Source organism: Sebastes fasciatus, chromosome 4 (assembly GCF_043250625.1).
Source record: "Sebastes fasciatus isolate fSebFas1 chromosome 4, fSebFas1.pri, whole genome shotgun sequence".
NCBI classification, from domain to species: Eukaryota; Metazoa; Chordata; class Actinopteri; order Perciformes; family Sebastidae; genus Sebastes; species Sebastes fasciatus.
This window is the reverse complement of record NC_133798.1, coordinates 23,960,243-23,980,664: the sequence shown is the minus strand read 5'-3', so window position 1 is coordinate 23,980,664 and position 20,422 is coordinate 23,960,243. Positions and strand designations below refer to the sequence as shown.

Here is a 20,422-nt window from a genome sequence, read left to right as displayed (position 1 = left end):
GATAACAGATTCAGTAAGAGATTCATAGACTTGGACTTAAAGCTGCACTAATCAATATTTTTGATCGAGAGAATTAAATGTTGCTCCTAGTGATGAGTCCACAGAGAATTATCACCCAACTCTGCCGCCCCCCTCAGCTCAATTTACCTTTTTAAGCTGCTGTTTTGGATATCTGTCCTGCAACTTTACTGTTTTGGTTCACTCTCGCTGCTCTCATCAACCTCGTTGACAGCTGTTTTCAGCAAAGAAAGCCACTTTACACTTCCTGCTCAGCACCAAACAGCAGACAGACAGTTAGCCAATAGCTGGTGAACATAGTGGATCATTTAGCAGCTAAAGAGACGGATATTTCCCTCAGGAGTTGGTAGAGACCAAAAACAGAGCCAAATTTGAGAGATAATATTGAACTTAAATGCATCAGGTGGCCAGAGACACGACTCCAAATTAATGATAATGTTGCTGTGTATCTGCTGAATGGGTAAATAGGCAATTTGCTATCAAATTCGCCATATCAACTGAAAAGGTGATAATGTGTTAGTGTCGTTGCCTCTCAAGTGGCCAAAAAAATCAGTTAATGTTGCTTTAAAGAATCTAACTCGGAGCTGCATCCCAAACGGAGTTGACTAATTTAAACTGTGAATTTATAGAGATATAAAGTGTAATAAAAAAGACTTTCATCTACACAGATGTGGTCCCAAAGCTGCTGACGTTTATCACCCATCATACTCAGGGCCAAGTATAAAAATCCCTTTGCGCTGCTCATTACTCGGGTCACTACTGTATTCAGTTGGACACGTTTGGGTCTAATGGTGAAACCATGCAGCAGGGACAGCGATACAATATCCAGCTGAATAAAACGACAGAACAGGAACTATCCTTGTAATGACACCCGATGGGAGTTTCTCTTTGAAAGTCCAAATTTGTTCTATATTCTGCAAGATTTTAGAATAAATCCTCTCCAAGATTTGACAACTAATCTCTTCCAAAGGGTTTTTGTGTCACCAATAAAGAGATTTACTGGAATTGTCCACAGAAGAGCAGATGTCAGAGGTTGTGTGTTTCTGTCTCTGTACAGACGGTGGCGACGGCAGCGTGAAGACAGAGGCGGAAGAGGTGTGGGACTACCGGGTGAAGTGTTTGAACAACCTGGCCACCGCTCAGTTTAAACTGGAGCAGTACGGCGAGGCGCTGCATACCAGCCGGGACGTTCTGCTCCTCGAGCCAAACAACGTCAAGTCCCTTTTCAGGACGGGAAAGGTGAGGGCCCATCCTGTCCTGTTATTACTGAGAGACGACGACACCTGCATCTCATTTGGGCTTTATCAATTCATAAATGATTATTGCAGGGGGAGTTCCTGGAGGGAATTTGTTTGATATGGGATTAGATTTAATTATTTTTGTGGAATAGTTGCTGGATTATTGCTGTCTGTTCTCTGCCTGTTTTGACGTATGGGTCCACAGAGTCACTCTGTACGGTTTTCTATTCTCCTTCAGCTCCTGTCAGATATGGGTGAATACAAAGAGGCGATGGAGCTGCTAAAAAGGGCCTTGAAACTGGAGCCAGCCACCAAGGTGAGATTATGTGGGTGAGCTGGCCAATCCACCCTCACCACCTTTCTTCTAAATCTGCCTGTGAATCCCATCCATCCATCGCACACAGAGGAAAGGTCATTCTAAAATTAGGCCGCCATTATGATTACTACAGCCACCGAATCTACCAGTCAATACAGTTGAATGGTGCCAGACTAAATGTGTGCCATTATTAAAAAAAAAACATCAGAAATATGTTGTAGTAAAAGGCTAAAAGTAAATTCAGAATTTAATTTCAATGCTAAAAAAAACAAGTCTGGACTTGTATTTTGCGATGAATGAATGAATTAACGTAATTGTATTACCCTGTGTGGTCATTTATGTGACCCATGCAATTATTCAGACACATTATTCAACAACAAAGCAAAGATAACAACATGTAAACCAACCAGCATCTGACAATATAATGACTTCCATACAAATGTGTCCCAGGAGATATCAATCAATGGAATTTAAATGAATACACATAAACACCATGTATACGTAACAGAAACTTAGTTTGACAGCCACGCTAATGGCTCTCTAAATGTCAGCATGTGAACATGTTGATGTTTATCAGGTAGTTTACCATGTTCATCTTCTTAGTTTAGCATGTTAGTTTTTCCCTAATTAACACTATACAAAAATTGAAATTGAAATTTTGACTGATGATGGCCAGGGTTATATTAAACTAAAACGAAAATAAGCAGTGAAAAATGTCTTTTAGTAAACTGAAACTAAATAAAAACGAGATCCTTTAAGAAAAACTAAACTGAAATGATATTGCCTGGTTAAAAACTAATAAAAATTAACTAAAAATGAACTTAAATTAATTTCAGTTTTAGTTTTTTAGTTATAATATATCACTACTGAAAAAAGGTGATGGCATACATTTTCGTGAACACTTGAAACTGAACGAACTTGACCTTTCAGGCGATAGAGCTGTGCCGCAATTGCTTCACATCAGACACTAAAGTAGCTTGAAGACTAAACATTAAACATCATATCCATTCCTACACAGTTCTCCAACCGTGTATTTTGTATGAAGATAGCTACATTCTTCTGAGACATAGCTTGCCTCAACGAAAAAAGCTAAAACTAAATATATCAAAATGTAAACTAAACCTTTCTGCACACAAAACTAACTAAATCTAAATTCAAATGAAATTGAAAAGTCAAAACTAAAATAAAATAAAATCTAATTGAAAATTCAAAACTATTATAACCTTGATAATGGCACCAGATGAAAAGATCAAGGATCCCCATAGTTCACCTCGAGGGGCACATTAATGTCTAAACCAAATTCAAGGCAATTTATCCAGCAGTTGTTGAGACATTTCACACAGAACCACAAATGTCAACCTCACGGTGGCGCTAGAGGAAACGTCAGAGGATCACCAAAGTCAATAGGATTCATCCTCTGGGAAACATGAATGTCTGTATTCAATAGCAATCCATCCAATAGCTGCTGAGATATTTCAGTCTGGACCAGCGGTGGACTGACAGTAACAAAAAAATATAAACATACACAACCTAAAATATTCCTTTATGCAGTAATTTATGTCGGTAAACGCATTGCATGTCTGATTCAATTCATGAAGAAATGATATATAGTCTAATTCATATAAATATATTCAGAGAATGCAAAAAAAACAATTCTTAAAAAAATCTCAATCTGGAACTTGAAATTTGCAAATCATTAAACACAGGGACAGACGAGAATACAATGAATTCATCACCTCATTAAGTTCACAATATTTCACAGAATATCAAAGAAAGTTGTTCACACCTTCGCCTGAAGAAAAGAGGATAAACTACTTCTGTCGAAGGCCTGTTCTGTCTTGTTTGTGTGGTTCGTTTAATCTGCCAAATCCTCCACAGAGGATCTGGCCAAACTGCACATCTGGCAGTCTACAGATGTGACCACACTGCTCAGAGTTGTCCGGCAAACTCGGTAAAAATAACACGTACTGTATGTGAGCTAAATATCGTCACTCTGAAGCCCTGTGCTCCAAAAGTAGTAAAGTGGAGGTAAGAACGAGCCCAGAGTCACGCTTGCAGCTACAATATAAAGACTCCAGACTATAATTACAGTTACTCTGGTGTAGAGTTAATCACAACAAACATGAACAATAATCTCAGTTTATGAACATTTTCTTAGTTCATTGCAGTCTGGGTTTGATTTGGAAGAGATAATGAAGTGAGAGAAGTGCATTTCCATCAGCTGTTTACAAAAAAGTGTTAAAATGACCTGGCCTAAAAGGCGCACTGCCACCGTCACAAATATGTCTGGTCTTGTCTAGACAAAACGAAAATATCTGCTGCTTTGGTAATTACACCCTTGTCTCAATGCTGGATTAAATACTTTGGAGAAAAAACTGATTTAGCTGCTCTGTTGTACTGCAGTCTGTTAGATGATCACGAAAAAGACGGAACACAAATTGGTTATGAACCAAAAACAAGAATGCATGTATTGGTTTCTTTTATTTGAATACATCTGTTTTTATGACAAATTACAACCTCTAATGACGAATCTAAAGAAAGTATTTACAAAATATGATTTTTAAGGCATGGAGATTTAGGATAAATATTATAGTGCTTTTTAAAAGCAACATTATGATTATTATGATTTGTTGGTCTATGTTGTAAGGCTTTGTGTTGCAGACCTCTGCTCTCACCTGCTGGACATTTTCAAAACTGCAATTTCACCTTTTTCTCAAGGTTTAATGTCTCCTTTCCAACACTAGATCTACAGAAAAAAGATTTCTCACAACATGTTAAGATGTTTTTTTTTTCCTTTAGGCAATCCACGTCGAGTTATCTAAACTCGTCAAAAGGCAATCGGGAGGTAAAGATACTCAGGAATGGAAAGCGAAACCAGCGGAGGTGCTTGGAGAGAATATCGCACCTTTTCTGATTCCTTCAAAGCAGAAACAATCTGTAAGTCATCACATAAATATCCCCGATATGTTTTTATTCTGATAATCAATAGACTGGATTTTAACTGACTTTGTTGTTTGTGTTTTAGGGAATTTCCTGGAAGTTCATACTCGGAGCTCTGGTTGTGGCCTTTGGCAGCTTAGTGATGTCACTGATCCTGACTGCAAGAAACTGAAATCCTCTGCAGGAAGCACTTTGAAAATCCTCATCATCACCATCATGTGCAGAGTTTTGTCTCCAGTCCTCTTTAGCTCATTTGAAAAGAGTTTTCTACTGTGAAGACATGAGAAGGTATGCAACGCAGCAGCACCGCAGCCTGAAGTTCTATTTTATGGTAGAAAAAGTTTCACTGAAGTGTGTAAGGTATTTATAAAAATGAGGATAGTTCAGCATCGAGTGAATACCAGAAGAGATTTCTGCTGATCGATAAGACAGAAGTTTTCTAACGGTCTTCTTTCCAGTTACGTCTGTTTTATTTGGAAAAGGGATTACATTTCTGTTTGTAATAGAATAAAAAAAAAGGGTCCTGGAAAAAGATTTTAGTATCACAGATACTCAAAAAAAAGAGGCCCTGGAACTTTTGTAAAGACTATAAGCAAACTGCAAAAAGTAATTTTAGTAAACGATTAACACTTCCAACATCACAATTCTGAGAAATATTTGATCAGTGCTCCAATAATTGAAGGCGTTGAAATTGTAATATTGCTTACACTGATGCTTGATTAAAATGTTTAAAAAAATTTACTTAGTCTTTTTCTTTTGATTTCTCAAAAAACAAGTTTGGTCTCAAAGGAAAAAAACAAACATTAATTTAAAGTTTTTTTTTTTTAGCTTATTAATAATTTATTTAACTTGAATCTCAGTTAAGTTCCTTATTTATTTACTTTTATAAAATGACTTCACTACCAAATAAATACAAAACCTAAGAAAAAATATAAGCATGATTACATTACGTACATGTGCAAATTTCCAACAATAAAAATCTTAATTTTGATCAGAGAATTAACATTTATGAAAATATATTTAAGGCTTAAATATTCCAAATGTTAGAATATTTGTTCTTCATAACAAAATAGAAATCACTTGGAGCCCTTCATCGTATCTACTGATATCAACCGTCTACCGTCCACAGCAGGCGTTGAGAGTCTTCTTTGGGTTGGATTGACTCAGTCTGACCTGAGAGTCTGACTGCCGCCTCAGTTTGACATTCTTCTTTACTTCTCTGTGGGAATGGAAAACAAGTCTAAGTGTTGCCACAGTTTGTGAAGGGAAAAACTCAAACTCTGTCTCTGGCCTCCTACCTCGCTAGATGAAGCACAGTCTCCACCACGTTGGTTCCCTCTTTGGCACTCGTTTCGCAGAACAAGGCGCCGTATGCCTGCAAGCAAAGCATAGACATACCTGACTGCAGTATGTTTATTTAGACACCTGGGAGGCCGGGTGTTTGCATAAACGCCGTTCCATCAGGTGGAATGAAAAGTTACACACCTTGGCCAACTTCTCTCCGTGCAAAGTGCTCACACAGCTCCCCTCTGGAAGCTCGTCTCGGAGGTCTACCTTGTTTCCAATAACACACATGGGGATTTTCTCATCCGTTGAATCCTTCATAGAAACAAAGGATTTTGTAAAAAAATATATTCCTGCTTTTAGGCGGGGTTGTTTTTTTTGGCATTCATTCAACATTTGTCAATCAGCATCTCCAGTTACCTGAATCTGATCCACCCACGCTCTGACGTTAAGGAAGCTGCTTTCTGAAGTGACGTCGTAGAGGAGCAGGACGCCGTGAGCTTTACGGAAATAGGACCTGGCAATACTACGAAACCTACAGTCAAAAGAAATACAACACCGTTTTTAAGTCTAGTGTACTTTTCATTCTTGAGTCATAATTAAAAGAACATGTTGACAGATTTAAAAGTCAGTGTATTACCTACAGTAGATGACGGTCGGTTCCCAGTTTGGAGAAGCAGACAGGAGTTACCACACTGAAGCCAAGCAATGTACTGCTGTGGACGGGGCCGGCAGCAAAAATGCATTTTAGTCCCCTAAAAGAAAAGCTTACCTAAAAAATATCTTCACCACTTTACCTTGCTGTGAGACAGCTATACAGTATGTTTCTGACAGGGAACTGAAGCAGTTATCTATGCTTTCATCGAAGCAACCAAACTCCATTGAAAAACACAGTAATTTTACCTCGCAGAACACGGGGGCTGCTGGTCTCCCGCTGCCTCGATCGGTTAGTTCGTTTGTGTTATTGTGTGACTTTGGTGAATCCGAACTAACCAAATTCACGCAATAGCACAAACACACTAACCGATCGAGGCAGCGGTAGACCAGCAACTCCCGTGATCTGTGAGGTACATTTTTTTCAAAAGGAGTCAGGTGGGTTTGGTTAGAGTATAGATGGATACGACTACTTCAGTTCTCAGAAAAGGCTATCTGGCGGCAAAATAAAGCGGTGAAAATGTTCTGAATATAGTGTACACTTAAACTGATATTGATTTTTTTAGTTGAGTCTTTCTTTTAAGTGGCTAAAGTCCGTTTTGCTGCCGGCCCCGTCCACAGCAGTACATTGCTTTGTTTCTGTGCGGTAACTCCTGTCTGTTTCGACAAACTGGGGGCCTGCCAAACGTCATCTACTGTAAGTAATACACTGACTGTGGATAAGTACCTCATACAACCCCACTTTAAAACAAAACCGAACTATCCCTTTTAGTGTTAACACCATGCGTTTCCTGTTGCTATTCCCTTGAGAAACTCTATGAGAGTCAGTGTAGTACCTCTCCTGCCCGGCTGTGTCCCATATCTGCAGGCTCGTCTTCTCTCCATCCACAAGCATCCTCTTGATTTGGAAATCGACTCCTGAGAACCAGAAAAGCAGATTTAAACGTCTGAACTCAAGAATGTGTCAACGATTGATTGATGAAATGTGATATGTTTTCTGTGGCACCTACCCAGCGTCGTCTGAATGTCTCCCCTGAACTCGTTGAGCGTCAGTCTCAGCAGGAAGCTGGACTTTCCAGCTCCTGCGTCTCCGGCTAAAACCAGGCGGTACATCGGAGCAGGTTCCTCAGTTTCTACCATGTCTGCTTCTAAAGGCTTCGGAAATGCAACAAAAGATAACTAGCTTAGGGAGGGAATAGATGACTCTTCGATTAAACTCGTCTCATCTGGTAGTCAGATGTAGTCGTGACAACAGGTCGCAAGTGCAAATTGTTTTTAGGGGGTCACGACTAGGGGTTTAAGAAAATATTGATAATATCGACTTGATAGTATGTTTTGTGATACTGTATCGATTTTTCAAAAACTTGATTTTTATTACACAACTTTGTTAAATACTTTATTCAGATTGATCAATCACTGCGTTCTACGGTCTGTTATTTCTTTTATAAGAGACCGTTGCTGTGGGCGCAGTTTTGATCTCGGACTCTGGAGGACCATTTTTGTGTCAAATTATTGATTTCTTAGGTAAGTAGCTGTGTAATAAGTGGGATAATGTACAGCTAGCCGGTCATTGTTGTGAAATAAACCCCTTCAGGGCGCTGTACATTATCCCTTACTTAATTAATAGTTTACATGCAAAGATGAACTCAGTCAATACTTTATTTAATTTGCAAAGAGATGCGTCCTCTGTGTATGTTCACTGTCACAGTAGTGCTATGATGTTGAATGTTACAGGGACTGTTATAAATGCAGTTGCAGATCCCACTGTTGGTATAAAAAAGTAAACTTTTTTCTACTCAGATTTTATGCGTGTTTTTTACGGTTTTCCTGAAATTATATATTTTTTTAAATCGCAATATATCGCCTTGCTTACAGTATCGTAATAAATTGCAATATATTGAATTGTAACCCCGGTATCATGATACGTATCGTAATGCCAGAATCTTGCCAATACACAGCCCTAGTCACGGCAATGCCACCCCTAGAGCCACACTGTCAAGGTGGCTGAAAAACTTTCAATTTTCAAACAAATGTAGTCTAGTTCTAACCTAAAAGTCTTGACATTCAAATCGCTGAAATTAATGCTTACTGGGGGGGTTCTCATGCATTAAAAAGCTATCGTACCTTTGTGGAAAATGCCGACAAACGTCTTCGTAGGGACGATGCGATAGAGCTCGTCTTGCTAGGAGCCATCGACACTGTAGCTTCAGATTTCATTTCTGCTATCTGTAACAAACAAAGTAAAATACTAATTTAAATTTGTCACAGCTTATCAGCATATTGGCGTTACCAGACCCGCTATTTGAACCTGATGTGTGCTCTGACCTCAGAGGGGACACACGAGTAGCTGTGGTGCACAGTCTCCACCGAGCCCCTGCTGTCGTCGCTTTCGTAATCGCTGCCTGAGTTCTCTGCCGTGTCCATCGGCAGCGAGACTCCACTGTCCAGGTACCTATCAGCCCAGGTGGCCACATGAGAGTAGGTCGTTTTGCTGGGATCCAGCTCCGGGCTGCAAGCACCGACACACACGCTCGCTTTAGCTGTGACAATTTAATTCACCGAGATCAATCGGCAGATTCACAGAGGTGTGTAAAAAAAACTTGATATACCTGCTATGGTTGAGTGTGCTCTGTCGGAGGGGCTTCATCCTTCGGGCTGGGATTTCAATTTGGGGAGACAGCTGTTGAGCAGATTAGGAGTGTCAGGGAGGAAACTTTTTTTTTTTACACTTGAACTACAACAATTTACTGTCAGCTTCTATCTGATGTCGAGCCAGCGGGTATGAGGAAATATGTCCTCAGCAAACAAGGGACTCACCCTCCTTTTAGCTGCAACCGCTTCACTGGCCAACGCAGAGCGCAGCCCGTCGTTACTGTCATACAGCTTTTTATTCGTTTCCCTAATGATGTGTTCAAGGAAATAGAAGACAGAGTCACATACATGTACAAACATTTACTTTCATATGAGTAAACCCTGTTCTTCTGGTAATCCAAGTTTGTTAATGGTATTGTTCACACAAATGACTTAAAACAGAGATACTCCCAACGTACAGAAAGGGCTATTTAGAATGGTTTACAACACACTATAATGTAGTTGCACAGAGATATATGGATGTTTCAGTGTTCATTAATGTATTTACAGTATTTGTTAAGTATAATTTCTCCTATTAAGACATATTTTATATTATTACAACTGTGTTTTGCTAGTTGTTATTCATTATCTGTGTGCTTATGGGTGCCCACAAGAGTTATAGTTGTTGAAAAATACATTAATGCACATTTATAAATGTTTACAGCTACATTAGTGTGTTATTAACCATTTATTACATGTTTATATTCCGCTTATAAATGCTAAATAAGGGGCAGTTAAAGAACAGTAATTGGGACGTTGTTTCTGAAAAGACATGTTGCTGATGTACCTTTTAAATTTGTCTATTTTTGACTTTAAATATGCCCCAAAAACAAATTAAACTCACATACTGTACATTGTAATTTGGAGGTGACAGAAATCTCTGAGACAGACATTGGTGGAAAGTAACTAACATTAACATTTACTCAAGTGTTGTACTTACGTAAGTACAATTTTGAGGTACTTAAAATATATTTAAATATTGTAATAAGTTTTACTCCACTACATTTATCTAATAACTGAAGTTACAAGGTAATTTGCAGATTCAGATTAATAATACTAAATATAATCAACAAATTAATTATAATAGATAGAATATTAATATAGATAAAGATAAGACTTGATCCTTCACAGCAAAGTTGTGAACACATTAATGCATCAATAATTATAATCCAGTAATGTAATATATATTATTCTGAAATGGGCCATTCTGCAAAATGAGTACTTTTACTTTTGGTACTTTTAATACATTTTGATGCTGACACTTCTGTACTTTTGAATATGTGACTTTTACTTGTAACTCAAGATTATTATCTTGATACCGCCAAAGGTAAATGGGATTGAGGATTTTTAATTTTAGTGAACCAAACCTTTAAAACAAAGGATAATAATTATTAACTTTTCAGGAACAGTTGATACTTTAATTACCAAATCCCTACATTCTCGATTAAGACTAAATGTCCCCATTAGACAGCTTCATCAAGTGAAAAGACAGACTTACTGGAGAATCTGGATCTGATTAGAGTATGACTGGTATTCCATCACCATCCCCTTCAATTCATCTGTTTCTCTGTAAAGAAATACAGGCCACATGTACTGGATGTTGCACCGGATGCTGGATCATATTTTGTGTCAACGGACATGAGCTGAGCCGAGTTTAGAGACACTGTCTCACCTTTCATGTTGAGCTTTCTGGTCTGCGTACATGTTCTTCAGCTTGTCCAGCTCCGAGTGCAGGATGGCGATGTTCGTCTGAGCTTGCTGCAGAGAGGCTCGCATGTCCTCATTTTCCTGTGAGGAGATTTAGTTAATAACGGGATCAATTCTACACAACATACATGTGACTTGTTCAACTGAACAATCACTACCAACATGACGTACCTGTGAGAGATCCCTGGTCTGTCTCCTCAGTCTGATCACCTCCTCCTTTGACTGGTTGGATTCAGAGTCCTCTTGGCTCTTGAGAATAGACATTTACAGGAGCATTTAGTTTCAGATGTCGATAAGCCAATGTGTTTTTAACTTTTTTAAAAAGACAGGCATTTCCAGACCTGCAGTCGTGATGTTCTAATTATGTACCCCACAGTTAGTGCGTTTACATTGTTTCATTTATTCTGTGATGTAGAGACAATGGGAAGGTTTGCTTCATCTCAGTAATGAATAGAAGACTACTGCCGTGCAATCAGTAGCTTAAGTAATTGTGTTTACACTCTTTAATGCATTGTGATATAAAACAGGTTTACTGTGGAAACGGCTTTCCAAGATGTGTGTTACTGAAAAGGAGAAGATTGCTGAGCCTTTTTTTTAACCTGCTTGACGTTGGTCTTCATTATCGGCAATTACGTGTGAGACAATGATGTTCCATTTTGAACAATTATTAGCTATTTTAGCTGTAGTATTTAACATAAAACCTCAAACACACACACAAAACAGAAGCTATAACAAAGGAAAAAAAAAAACTATAGGTGCCTCTCACTCACACGCCATCTACATTGCCTTTAGGTGGTAACATCGACACATCTAGATCTGTGAGTTTAAAATGCTGCTGCTCTTACACAACTTCCCTTTTGCACTCTTTGACATGTTATCTAAAATTGTGAAAATTACCACTAATGGTGCAGTCCAGATTTTGCTAAGCGAGCAGGACAAGAAATAGCATGTAGCTGGATTGAGCTAACAACTGCATTCCACAAGTTGCATTCATACAGTATCTTATCGAACATGACCCTCTATGCTGGTCCTGGCACTAACTGAATCCCTAATTCCTTTATCTGACTCCTTCTCTCATACTGATTGGACATTAGATATTAGACCCCAGAGGTATATGTTTTGTCATACTGTATCTCACAGGTGCTTAATTCTGTCATTCTTTGACTTTGTCAATCAATTTGTTCCTAATGACTTCATATCATTGTTTTCTGTTTCAATCAGTGCTTTTCAAATAATCATTTTAAATACCAATGTATAGGGCTCCTAGGGGACCCCAGTCAAAAGCACCCAATTGCAGCCTATGCAGTTTTAATAGATACAATATAAAAGATAGATATTTTGAAGGAGACAGACACAGATGCAGCAGACACAGATTTCCTCATGTGCTCGGTCTATTTTCTTATGCAAATTAGCTGCAACTTTCCTAAAATAATAATCTGTTTTTTCTTCAGATGACATTAATAGGTCTGTCAATCGATTAAATTATTTAATTGCAATTAATCTCATGATTGTCCATAGTTAATCAAAATGAATTGCAAATTAATCACACCATTTTTATCTGTTCAAAATCTACCTTAAAAGGGAGATTTCTCAAGTATTTATTTATCAACATGGGATTGGGCAAATATGCTTGCTTTATGCAAATGTATGAATATATATTTATTATTGGAAGTCAATTAACAACACAAAACAATGACAAGTATTGTCTGTAGGTACTGCATTTAGCATTAAAAAAAATCTGCTAAAAATCAAAACATGACAAACTGAAGCCCAACAGACAACAACAGCTGTCAGTGTGTCAGTGTGCTGACTTGACTATGACTTGCCCTGCATGTGATTATAATAAAGTGGGCATGTCTGTAAAGGGAAGACTTGTGGGTACCCATAGAACCCATTTTCATTCACATATCTTGAGATCAGAGGTCAAGGGACCCCTTTGAAAATGGCCATGCCAGTTTTTCCTTGCCAAAATTTTGCGCAAGTTTGGAGCGTTATTTAACCTCCTCTCCGACAAGCTCGTATGACATGTTTGATACCAATGGATCCCTTAGGTTATCTAGTTTCATATAATGCCAGTATCTTCACTCTAGCTTTAAAACTCGCTACAACCTAAAAATCGCAAGTTGCGTTAAAGAAATTAGAGGCGTTAAATCAAATTTGTATTAACGTGTTATTATTGCGTTAAATTTGACAGCCCTATTAATTACATAACTAATAATGTCTTGAGAAGAAATAAGTTAACATTTTGCTATGACGTTTGTTTCTTACAGTAGTTTATTCTTGGGGTCCAGGGGGACCCCAGTCAGTAGTCCTTGTATGTTAAATGTATTGGTAGGATGAGTGTTAAAGGTGCTCTTTGAAAGGTCATCTTAAAACATGTGAGAAATTTGGAAAACACTTCCTCTGTCTGTCGGGAAAGTCGCACAAATGAAACCAGAGCTGCATATGTAATAGCTTTTGTGTTGCCTTTCATGCACAGTGGCTTTCCTCTCTCTCTCTTTCATGATGTAAGAAAACTTAACTATCTTCATTCAAGAACAAAGTAAATGCATGTTGTGGAAAAAAACTTACCTTTAACAGTCTGTCCACATTTGCATGCAGGTCTGTGACCTCGTTCTTGTGCTTCCTCTGCATGGTCGCCATAACTCCTTCCATTTTCTTCCGCTCCTACAAACATGAAACCAAAGTAGTTAGAGGTGCAGACCGGCTCAGGCCTTGAAGAGGGGCTTTCATCTGCCTCAACAGAGGCTCTTTGTGAGGAGACATGTAACCTGCTGCTGTGTGCTGCACCACAAATATGCAGGTAGCTCAAAAGAACCAGTGAAGGGAAATTTCCACTTCGCAATAAAAAAACAAAAACATTTTAGTCCATTTCTTGGTGTACTGTTTATTGATTAAATGCAGCTGTTTTTACGACAGCTAATTCATTTGGTTTGATTTACTTCACTTTACGAACATCAGAGTAAATCACAGGAGCAATCGTCCACTATAAACACTGCAGGTATCACTTACCTCGTCTCTCACCCTCTCCTCTGTTCTGGCGAGCTGCTGCTGTATATCGTCCTCCAGTTCTGCCAGCTGACTGTTGTTCATCTCCTCAGCTCTGTTTGAACAGAAAAGTACGTTCAAGTTTGTCCTTGCAGCCTCTCTGCTGCTGAATCAAAGCAGACTCTCCAACAGTAGTCCAAAAGATTAATAAGAATCCATTCACCTACTATCCATTTGTCAATTGTACCTGACTGATTTGACTTCAAACATGCTGCCGTTGTGACTGCTCTTGCTCTCGTCAGACGACACATGAACCAAACAGAGTCGAGGGAGGGACAGCCTCCGCAGGTGCACTGAACATTGCATGTGAGATTTCTCAATAAGACCTCACATATGATTTATTTTAGTTTGGTATAAGTTTAATGTCAAGATTTCAAAAGTCTATTTATTTCAACATAGTGGAATGTGTAGTGGTCTTTCCAGTTTGTAAAAAGGACGGAAAGAATAAGGAAGGGTAGCACATTTAAGTCTTCCTACTTCCTTGAATAAGGAATGTCACCTTTCTCATTTCGCGTAGTAACTGAACCACAGGAAGAGCTTAAACAAAAACAGCTTAGACACAGCGTTTATTCCCATGTGTAGGAGTGAAATTCAATAGTTGATTAAAAGTACTATGTGAGGGGTCACTTCAGAGATTTAAGGGAAATTATTAAGACTTTAAGCTTAAATCTCTCTCTCGATATAGATCTATCTATCTATATATATATATATCTCTATATATAGAGAGATATATATATATATATAGATATATATAAAAAACAATTTATTACTTAACAATAGTACCAGAGGTCTAATCTCTTTCCATTACTATGTCACTATAGTGGCAAGTGAGGCAGCTGACAGGTGGCGCATTAAATTACAACAACAGCAGAAGGGCCCAATAACTGTTGAACTTTAACTGACATTAACATTGAATCAAATACATCATAGGATTGTTGATAAAGCCAAATCACAGAGAATTATTAACTAATCATATTTTAACTGAACTCACCTCCATATTCAGCTGTTTAGCAAAGCTCTGATAAACCCACTGGACGTTAACTGTCCAGCACCAAATGGCAGACAGACAAAGGCTGAACCTCTTGTGACTGAAGACACATTGTTTTGCGTGTACATGGCTCTAAATGAACGCTGCTGTTGTTCTGTGTCTGCTAGGCAATTGTTTACGAACATGTCAACAAATAACAATGTCAGTTGTGCAGTAATCTAGTGGGCTAAAATCAATTAATGTAGCTTTTATTAAGTCAAACAGTTAATCCCAGTTTATGCAGTGGACTCTGGGGAATCAAGGTCCAGGGTTTATCCACCGCCTCTCTGGTTTATAGCCATAAGAGGGCAGCAGTTCACCACTGCTCTGTGGTCAAAACAAATCTACAGGCAGTCTGGATGCAGTAAGGACAATTAGGATTATTTAATCAATTCTACACAACTAAAAGCTAAGTGTGTAAATTTTAAACATCCACTTTCATATGCTAATACTGTACTGTAATACTAATGTCACTGCTCATACACACATTATAGCCACATAAGCTGAGTGTTCATCAGCATTAATACCTGTGTAATGTGGCTTATTGTTTAAATAATGGGCCATTATTTCATAATCATTCTTTCTATTTCACAGGTCAGATGTTCTGAATTGTACTGGCCCCACATAGTCAAGAAACTGACACTTATCCTCACCGCTTTACACTGGTCTCCAGCTGTTCACACTCTAGTCTGTTATCCAGGTTTAGATTGATCAGGGAGTGGATGATTTCCTCATACTGCTGCAGCAGAGTCGTGTTTGCAGAGGAGTGAATGGCCTGGTAAAGATCAGCTAGCTGCTCCCTGAGACTGTGGGAGGAGAACAAACAGTTACTGCCAGAAACAAACAGGTCAGTGCGATTTTCTCAGCTTCATACTCCACCCAAAATCTATCTTTATAGTGTCAAATACTCACTCCCTGTGGGCCTGAAAGGTAGCCGTTTAAGGTGTTAGTTTCAGTGTGGGTACAAATTATCAAATTCTCACACCAATCATGCAACATGATTGACTGTCAATCTCTATGCTCAGTATGTTTGAAACTCTACTATACTATGAGTTTTGTATGACTTTTTTCGACATACTATAATATGACTTATTTTTTGACATACTGTACTATGATTTTTTTTCGTCATATTATACTATACAGTATCTTTCCTTCGACATACTATACTATGACTTTTTTATTTTTTTGACATACTGTACTATGATTTTTTTTCCGACATACTATACTTTGACTTTTTTTCATACAAATCCTTCGACATACTATACTATTACTTTTTCATAAGATTTTTCGACATACTATACTATGACTTTTTTTATAAAATATTCAACATACTATACTATGACTTTTTCATAAAAATTTCCGACGTAACATACTGACTTTTTTCAACAAACTATATCATGACTTTTTTTCATAAAATTTTTTGACACACTATACTATGGCTTTTTCAATATTTTTTTTGACATACTATAGTATTACCCTTTTTGATGACATTTTTCGACATACTATACTATGACTTTTTCGGGAAATTTTTTCGACATACCATACTAGACTTTTTTTCATGAAACTTGTCAACATACTATACTATGACTTTTTTTCAAAAAAACTATACTATGATTTTTTTCATGAATTTTTTCGACATACGACTTTTTCATAACATTTTTCAACCTGCTAAACTCTGACCTTTTGTCATGAAATTTTTCAACATACTAAACTGACTTTTTTCATGAATTTTTCGACATACTATACTATGACTTTTTTTCAAAAAACTATACTATGATTTTTTTCATTAATCTTTTCGACATACTATGACTTTTTTTTTTTTTAAATGTCAACTTACTATAATATGACATACTATACTATGACTTTTTTCATGAAACTTGTCGACATACTATACTATGATTTTTCTTCAAAAAAACTATACTATGATTTTTTTCCAAAAAAACTGATTTTTTTCATGAATTTTTTAGATATACTATACTATGACTTTTTTTCATGCAATTTTTCGACATACTATAGTATGATTTTTTTTTTTTTTTAAATGTCAACTTACTATACTACGACTTTTTTTTCATGAAACTTGTCGCCATACTAGACTATGACTTTTTTAAAAAAACTACTATGATTTCCTTCTTTCATTTTTTGACATACTATAGTATTACCTTTTTTAATGACATTTTTCGACATACTATACTATGACTTTTTCGTGAATTTTTTCGACAGTCCATACAATGACTTTTTTTCATGAAACTTGTCAACATACTACACTATAACTTTTTTTTTTTTTTAAATGTCAACTTACTGTACTATGACTTTTTTCATGAAACTTGTCGACATACTAGACTATGGCTTTTTTCAAAAAACTACTATGATTTTTTTTGACATATAGTATTACCTTTTTTGATGAAATTTTTCTAAATATTATACTATGACTTTTTTTCATACCGTTTTTTGACACACTATACAATGACTTTTTTCATAAAGTTTTTCGACATACTATAGTATTACCTTTTTTAATGACATTTTTCGACATACTATACTATGACTTTTTCGTGAAATTTTTCGACATATTATACTTTGACCTTTTTTCATGAAATGTTTTGACACACTATACTATGGCTTTTTTCATATTTTTTTTGACATACTGTAGTATTACCTTTTTTGATGAAGTTTTTCGACATACTATACTATGAATTTTTTCATAACATTTTTCGACAGTATATTATAACTTTTTTTCTACAAACTATATTATGTCTTTTTTCATAAAAATTTTCGACATACTATACTGTGACATTTTATCATGACATTTTTCAACATACTATACTATGGCTTTTTTTATAATTTTTTTGACATACTATAGTATTACCATTTTTAATGACATTTTTCAACATACTATACTATGACTTTTCTACAAATTTTTCGACATACTAAACTATGACTTTTTTCATGAATTTTTTTGACATACTATACTATGACTTTTTTTCATCAAACAATATGACTCTTTTTCATGAAATTTTTGGACGTACTATACTATGACTTTTTTTTTTTTTTTTTTTAAATGTCAACCTAATATAATATGACTTTTTTTCATGACATTTTTGGACATACTATACTTTGATTTTTTTTCACAATTTCTTTTTGACATACTATACTATGACTTTTTTTCTACAAACTATATGTCTTTTTTTCATACAATTTTTCGACATACTATACTGTGACATTTTATCATGACATTTTTTGACATACTATACTATGACTTTTTTTCATAAAAAGTTTCGACATACTTTACTGTAACTTTTTTTGACTTTTTTCTACATACTATACTATGACTTTTTTTTTTTTTAAATGTCAACTTACTACACTATGACTTTTTTCGAAATACTACATTATGAATTTTAATGACTTTTGTTCACAACATACTATAGTATGACATATTTCTTAAATAACTCACTTATAACGTTCCACCTATAACCTAAAAGATACACGTCAATGTTTGATTTAATATTTAACGGCTTTAACGGTTCTGCTCCGCCGCACTGATTAGTCCCAACGTAACAGGTGTTTTTATACAGCTTATATGAGTCACCAGGACTATCCGACATGCTTCACATGCATTGTTTTAGTCATATAGATTTAACCTAGTTAATGATATAAGAGGAAAAGAGCAGGAAAAGGTTCCAGAACAGCCGTTGACGTTAGCTAACTGACAGTAAACGTCTCAGAAGCAGCCGTTGACTTTAGCTAACTGACAGTAAACGTCTCAGAAGCAGCCGTTGGCTGTAACTATATTCTGGTTAAACATGGAAGCAGCCGGATGTTAAGCTTTACCTTTCAGAGAGGAGAGACTCCGCATCTATCTTGCCTACAAACTCTTCCCACGGAGTGCCCTGGTTCTGGGCCGACCCGGCACCGAAAGACGCCAAGTCCAGCGTCTCCGAGACCTCCTGAAACCGGGATGAGAACATGCTGTAGTCGATGAATCCGTCTTCGTCCGAGTCGAACTTGTTGAACAGAGTTTTCATCTCAGTTTCAGACACGTTGAGTTCCCGGCAAACTACGGTAAAGTCCTCATACTCTATCTTACCAGACTTGTTCACATCACAAGCAGAGAATAACCTCCGGAGGCTGGGTCGGTCCATGTTGGAAGTTAATAAAAAACAATAATGTAAAGTTAAAATTCAACTTGCTTGTCTCACGAATTAACAAGCGGCTGCGTGCCAGACATAAATTAAAGTGTCTCACAGGAGGAGAGTCGATCATTGGTCCAGATCTCAGTGTAGGCGGTGATATCACCAGAATCAGTGGACCCAATGTGCCGCTTCCTGCCTGCTGGACTCTATCAGGTTACCTGTATGTTCATAATTATTAGGCTTCATCCCGAGTTAGATGTCATCCCTGCGTGCTGTAATACAATATAAACACAACACACATACGCAAGTGCTTGCCTTTATTTACCTTTAAGGTGTGCGTTTGGTGGTGCATGAGAGTTTTATCACAGACACCCCTCTTTGTTGCTCTGTGTGCACAGTGTGTTTCTGCTGACTCCACCCTTAGAGATTAAATCAGCAAAAAAAAACTTCAAAATCTTAGCATTTATGCAGATTAATGTATCTGATTAATCTGCATAAATAATGAGAGGAAATGTTTTACTTAAAGGTCCCATATCGTGCTCATTTTCATGTTCATACTTGTATTTTGTGTTTCTAGTAGAACATGTTTACATGCTGTAATAGTCAAAAACCACTTTATTTTCCTCGTACGGTCTGTCTGAATATACCTGTATTTACCCTTTGTGTGAAACGCTCTGTTTAAGTGCATTTCAATGGAATTGCAACGGAATTGCGTTGCTAGGCAACAGCTTGGGTCCATGTTTACTTCCTGTCAGCTCAGCTGATGTCATTCACATACACTGCAACCAGGAAATAAACTGGGACACATTTAGAATGTTTACATTTAAAACCTTGTAATGGTCTAAATATTGTATATTTGTGACATCACAAATGGACAGAAATTCGAACGGCTTGTTTCAAACGCACAATTTCTGAATACGGGCTGTGTGTGTGTTTCTCCGTAAATTGAGTGTTTTGATAGTGTAACAGTATTTATATAGCACTTAAACCTGCTTTATAATATAAAAGACCTGAAAATCTCACTTTTTACAATATGGGACCTTTAAAGCTATAGTGGGTAGAACTGGAGCAAATATGATTTAAAATAAAAAAAGTAATTTTTATTATTTTTATAACGATCACTATATCCTGACAGTAGTGCATGAGACAGGTAACCTGAAAAAAAATCATGTGCCTCTGTGTCCTCTGGTTTCCTCCGGTGCTCCTAATGGCATCTGCAAGATTTCACAGACCGGAGGAAAACAACCAATCAGAGCCGAGCTGGAGCCTTGCCATCTCTGAGCAGCTGTCAATCAGTCGCGAACTGCGATCAAACGGTCAAACTATGCAGCGCTGATCAAATATGAATCAGTGTTCTGTTACTGTGATGCCTATTTCTCTCCTCAAATGTTTTCAGAAACATCTTGTAGTGTACTGTTTAACTGTTTGTTAC

General features: G+C 37.0%; 2 protein-coding genes across 3 annotated transcripts in view; one reads left to right on the top strand and one right to left on the bottom strand.

Annotated features, from left to right (window-relative positions):
- fkbp16 (FKBP prolyl isomerase 16) overlaps nt 1-4,869 on the top strand; it is a 71,818-nt gene extending 66,949 nt beyond the window's left edge. The window contains exons 6-9 of the mRNA XM_074633000.1: nt 1,076-1,257; nt 1,495-1,572; nt 4,372-4,509; nt 4,598-4,869. Coding sequence (XP_074489101.1) covers nt 1,076-1,257; nt 1,495-1,572; nt 4,372-4,509; nt 4,598-4,684 — 485 coding nt within the window. The 3' untranslated portion in view covers nt 4,685-4,869. The remainder of the gene's footprint in view (nt 1-1,075; nt 1,258-1,494; nt 1,573-4,371; nt 4,510-4,597) is intronic.
- On the bottom strand, nt 4,011-19,093 carry rasef2 (RAS and EF-hand domain containing 2). Of its 2 annotated transcripts, none has more exons than XM_074632996.1 (17): nt 18,689-19,093; nt 15,517-15,669; nt 13,801-13,891; nt 13,360-13,455; nt 10,960-11,037; nt 10,754-10,869; nt 10,580-10,648; nt 9,268-9,349; nt 9,060-9,130; nt 8,776-8,959; nt 8,575-8,676; nt 7,461-7,605; nt 7,287-7,368; nt 6,217-6,331; nt 5,998-6,111; nt 5,811-5,887; nt 4,011-5,731 (listed from the first exon to the last, which is right to left on the bottom strand). In XM_074632996.1, exons 1-17 carry the CDS (start codon nt 18,997-18,999, stop codon nt 5,629-5,631), a joined length of 1,989 nt encoding a protein of 662 aa, XP_074489097.1. In that variant the 5' UTR covers nt 19,000-19,093; the 3' UTR covers nt 4,011-5,628. The 2 variants fall into 2 exon arrangements, with proteins under 2 accessions (XP_074489097.1, XP_074489099.1); XM_074632998.1 differs by having other exon boundaries at nt 8,776-8,902.
- Nucleotides 19,094-20,422: the final 1,329 nt, after the last annotated feature.

Excerpts from the sequence above, each read along its gene's own strand:
- rasef2 (XM_074632996.1), bottom strand. The coding sequence starts at position 18,999 with ATGGACCGACCCAGCCTCCGGAGGTTATTCTCTGCTTGTGATGTGAAC. Across the intron at positions 15,670-18,688 it reads GAGTCTCTCCTCTCTGAAAG|TCTCAGGGAGCAGCTAGCTG; the intron begins GTAAAGCTTAAC and ends CTCCTCCCACAG. Across the intron at positions 8,677-8,775 it reads ACTCGTGTGTCCCCTCTGAG|ATAGCAGAAATGAAATCTGA; the intron begins GTCAGAGCACAC and ends TGTTTGTTACAG.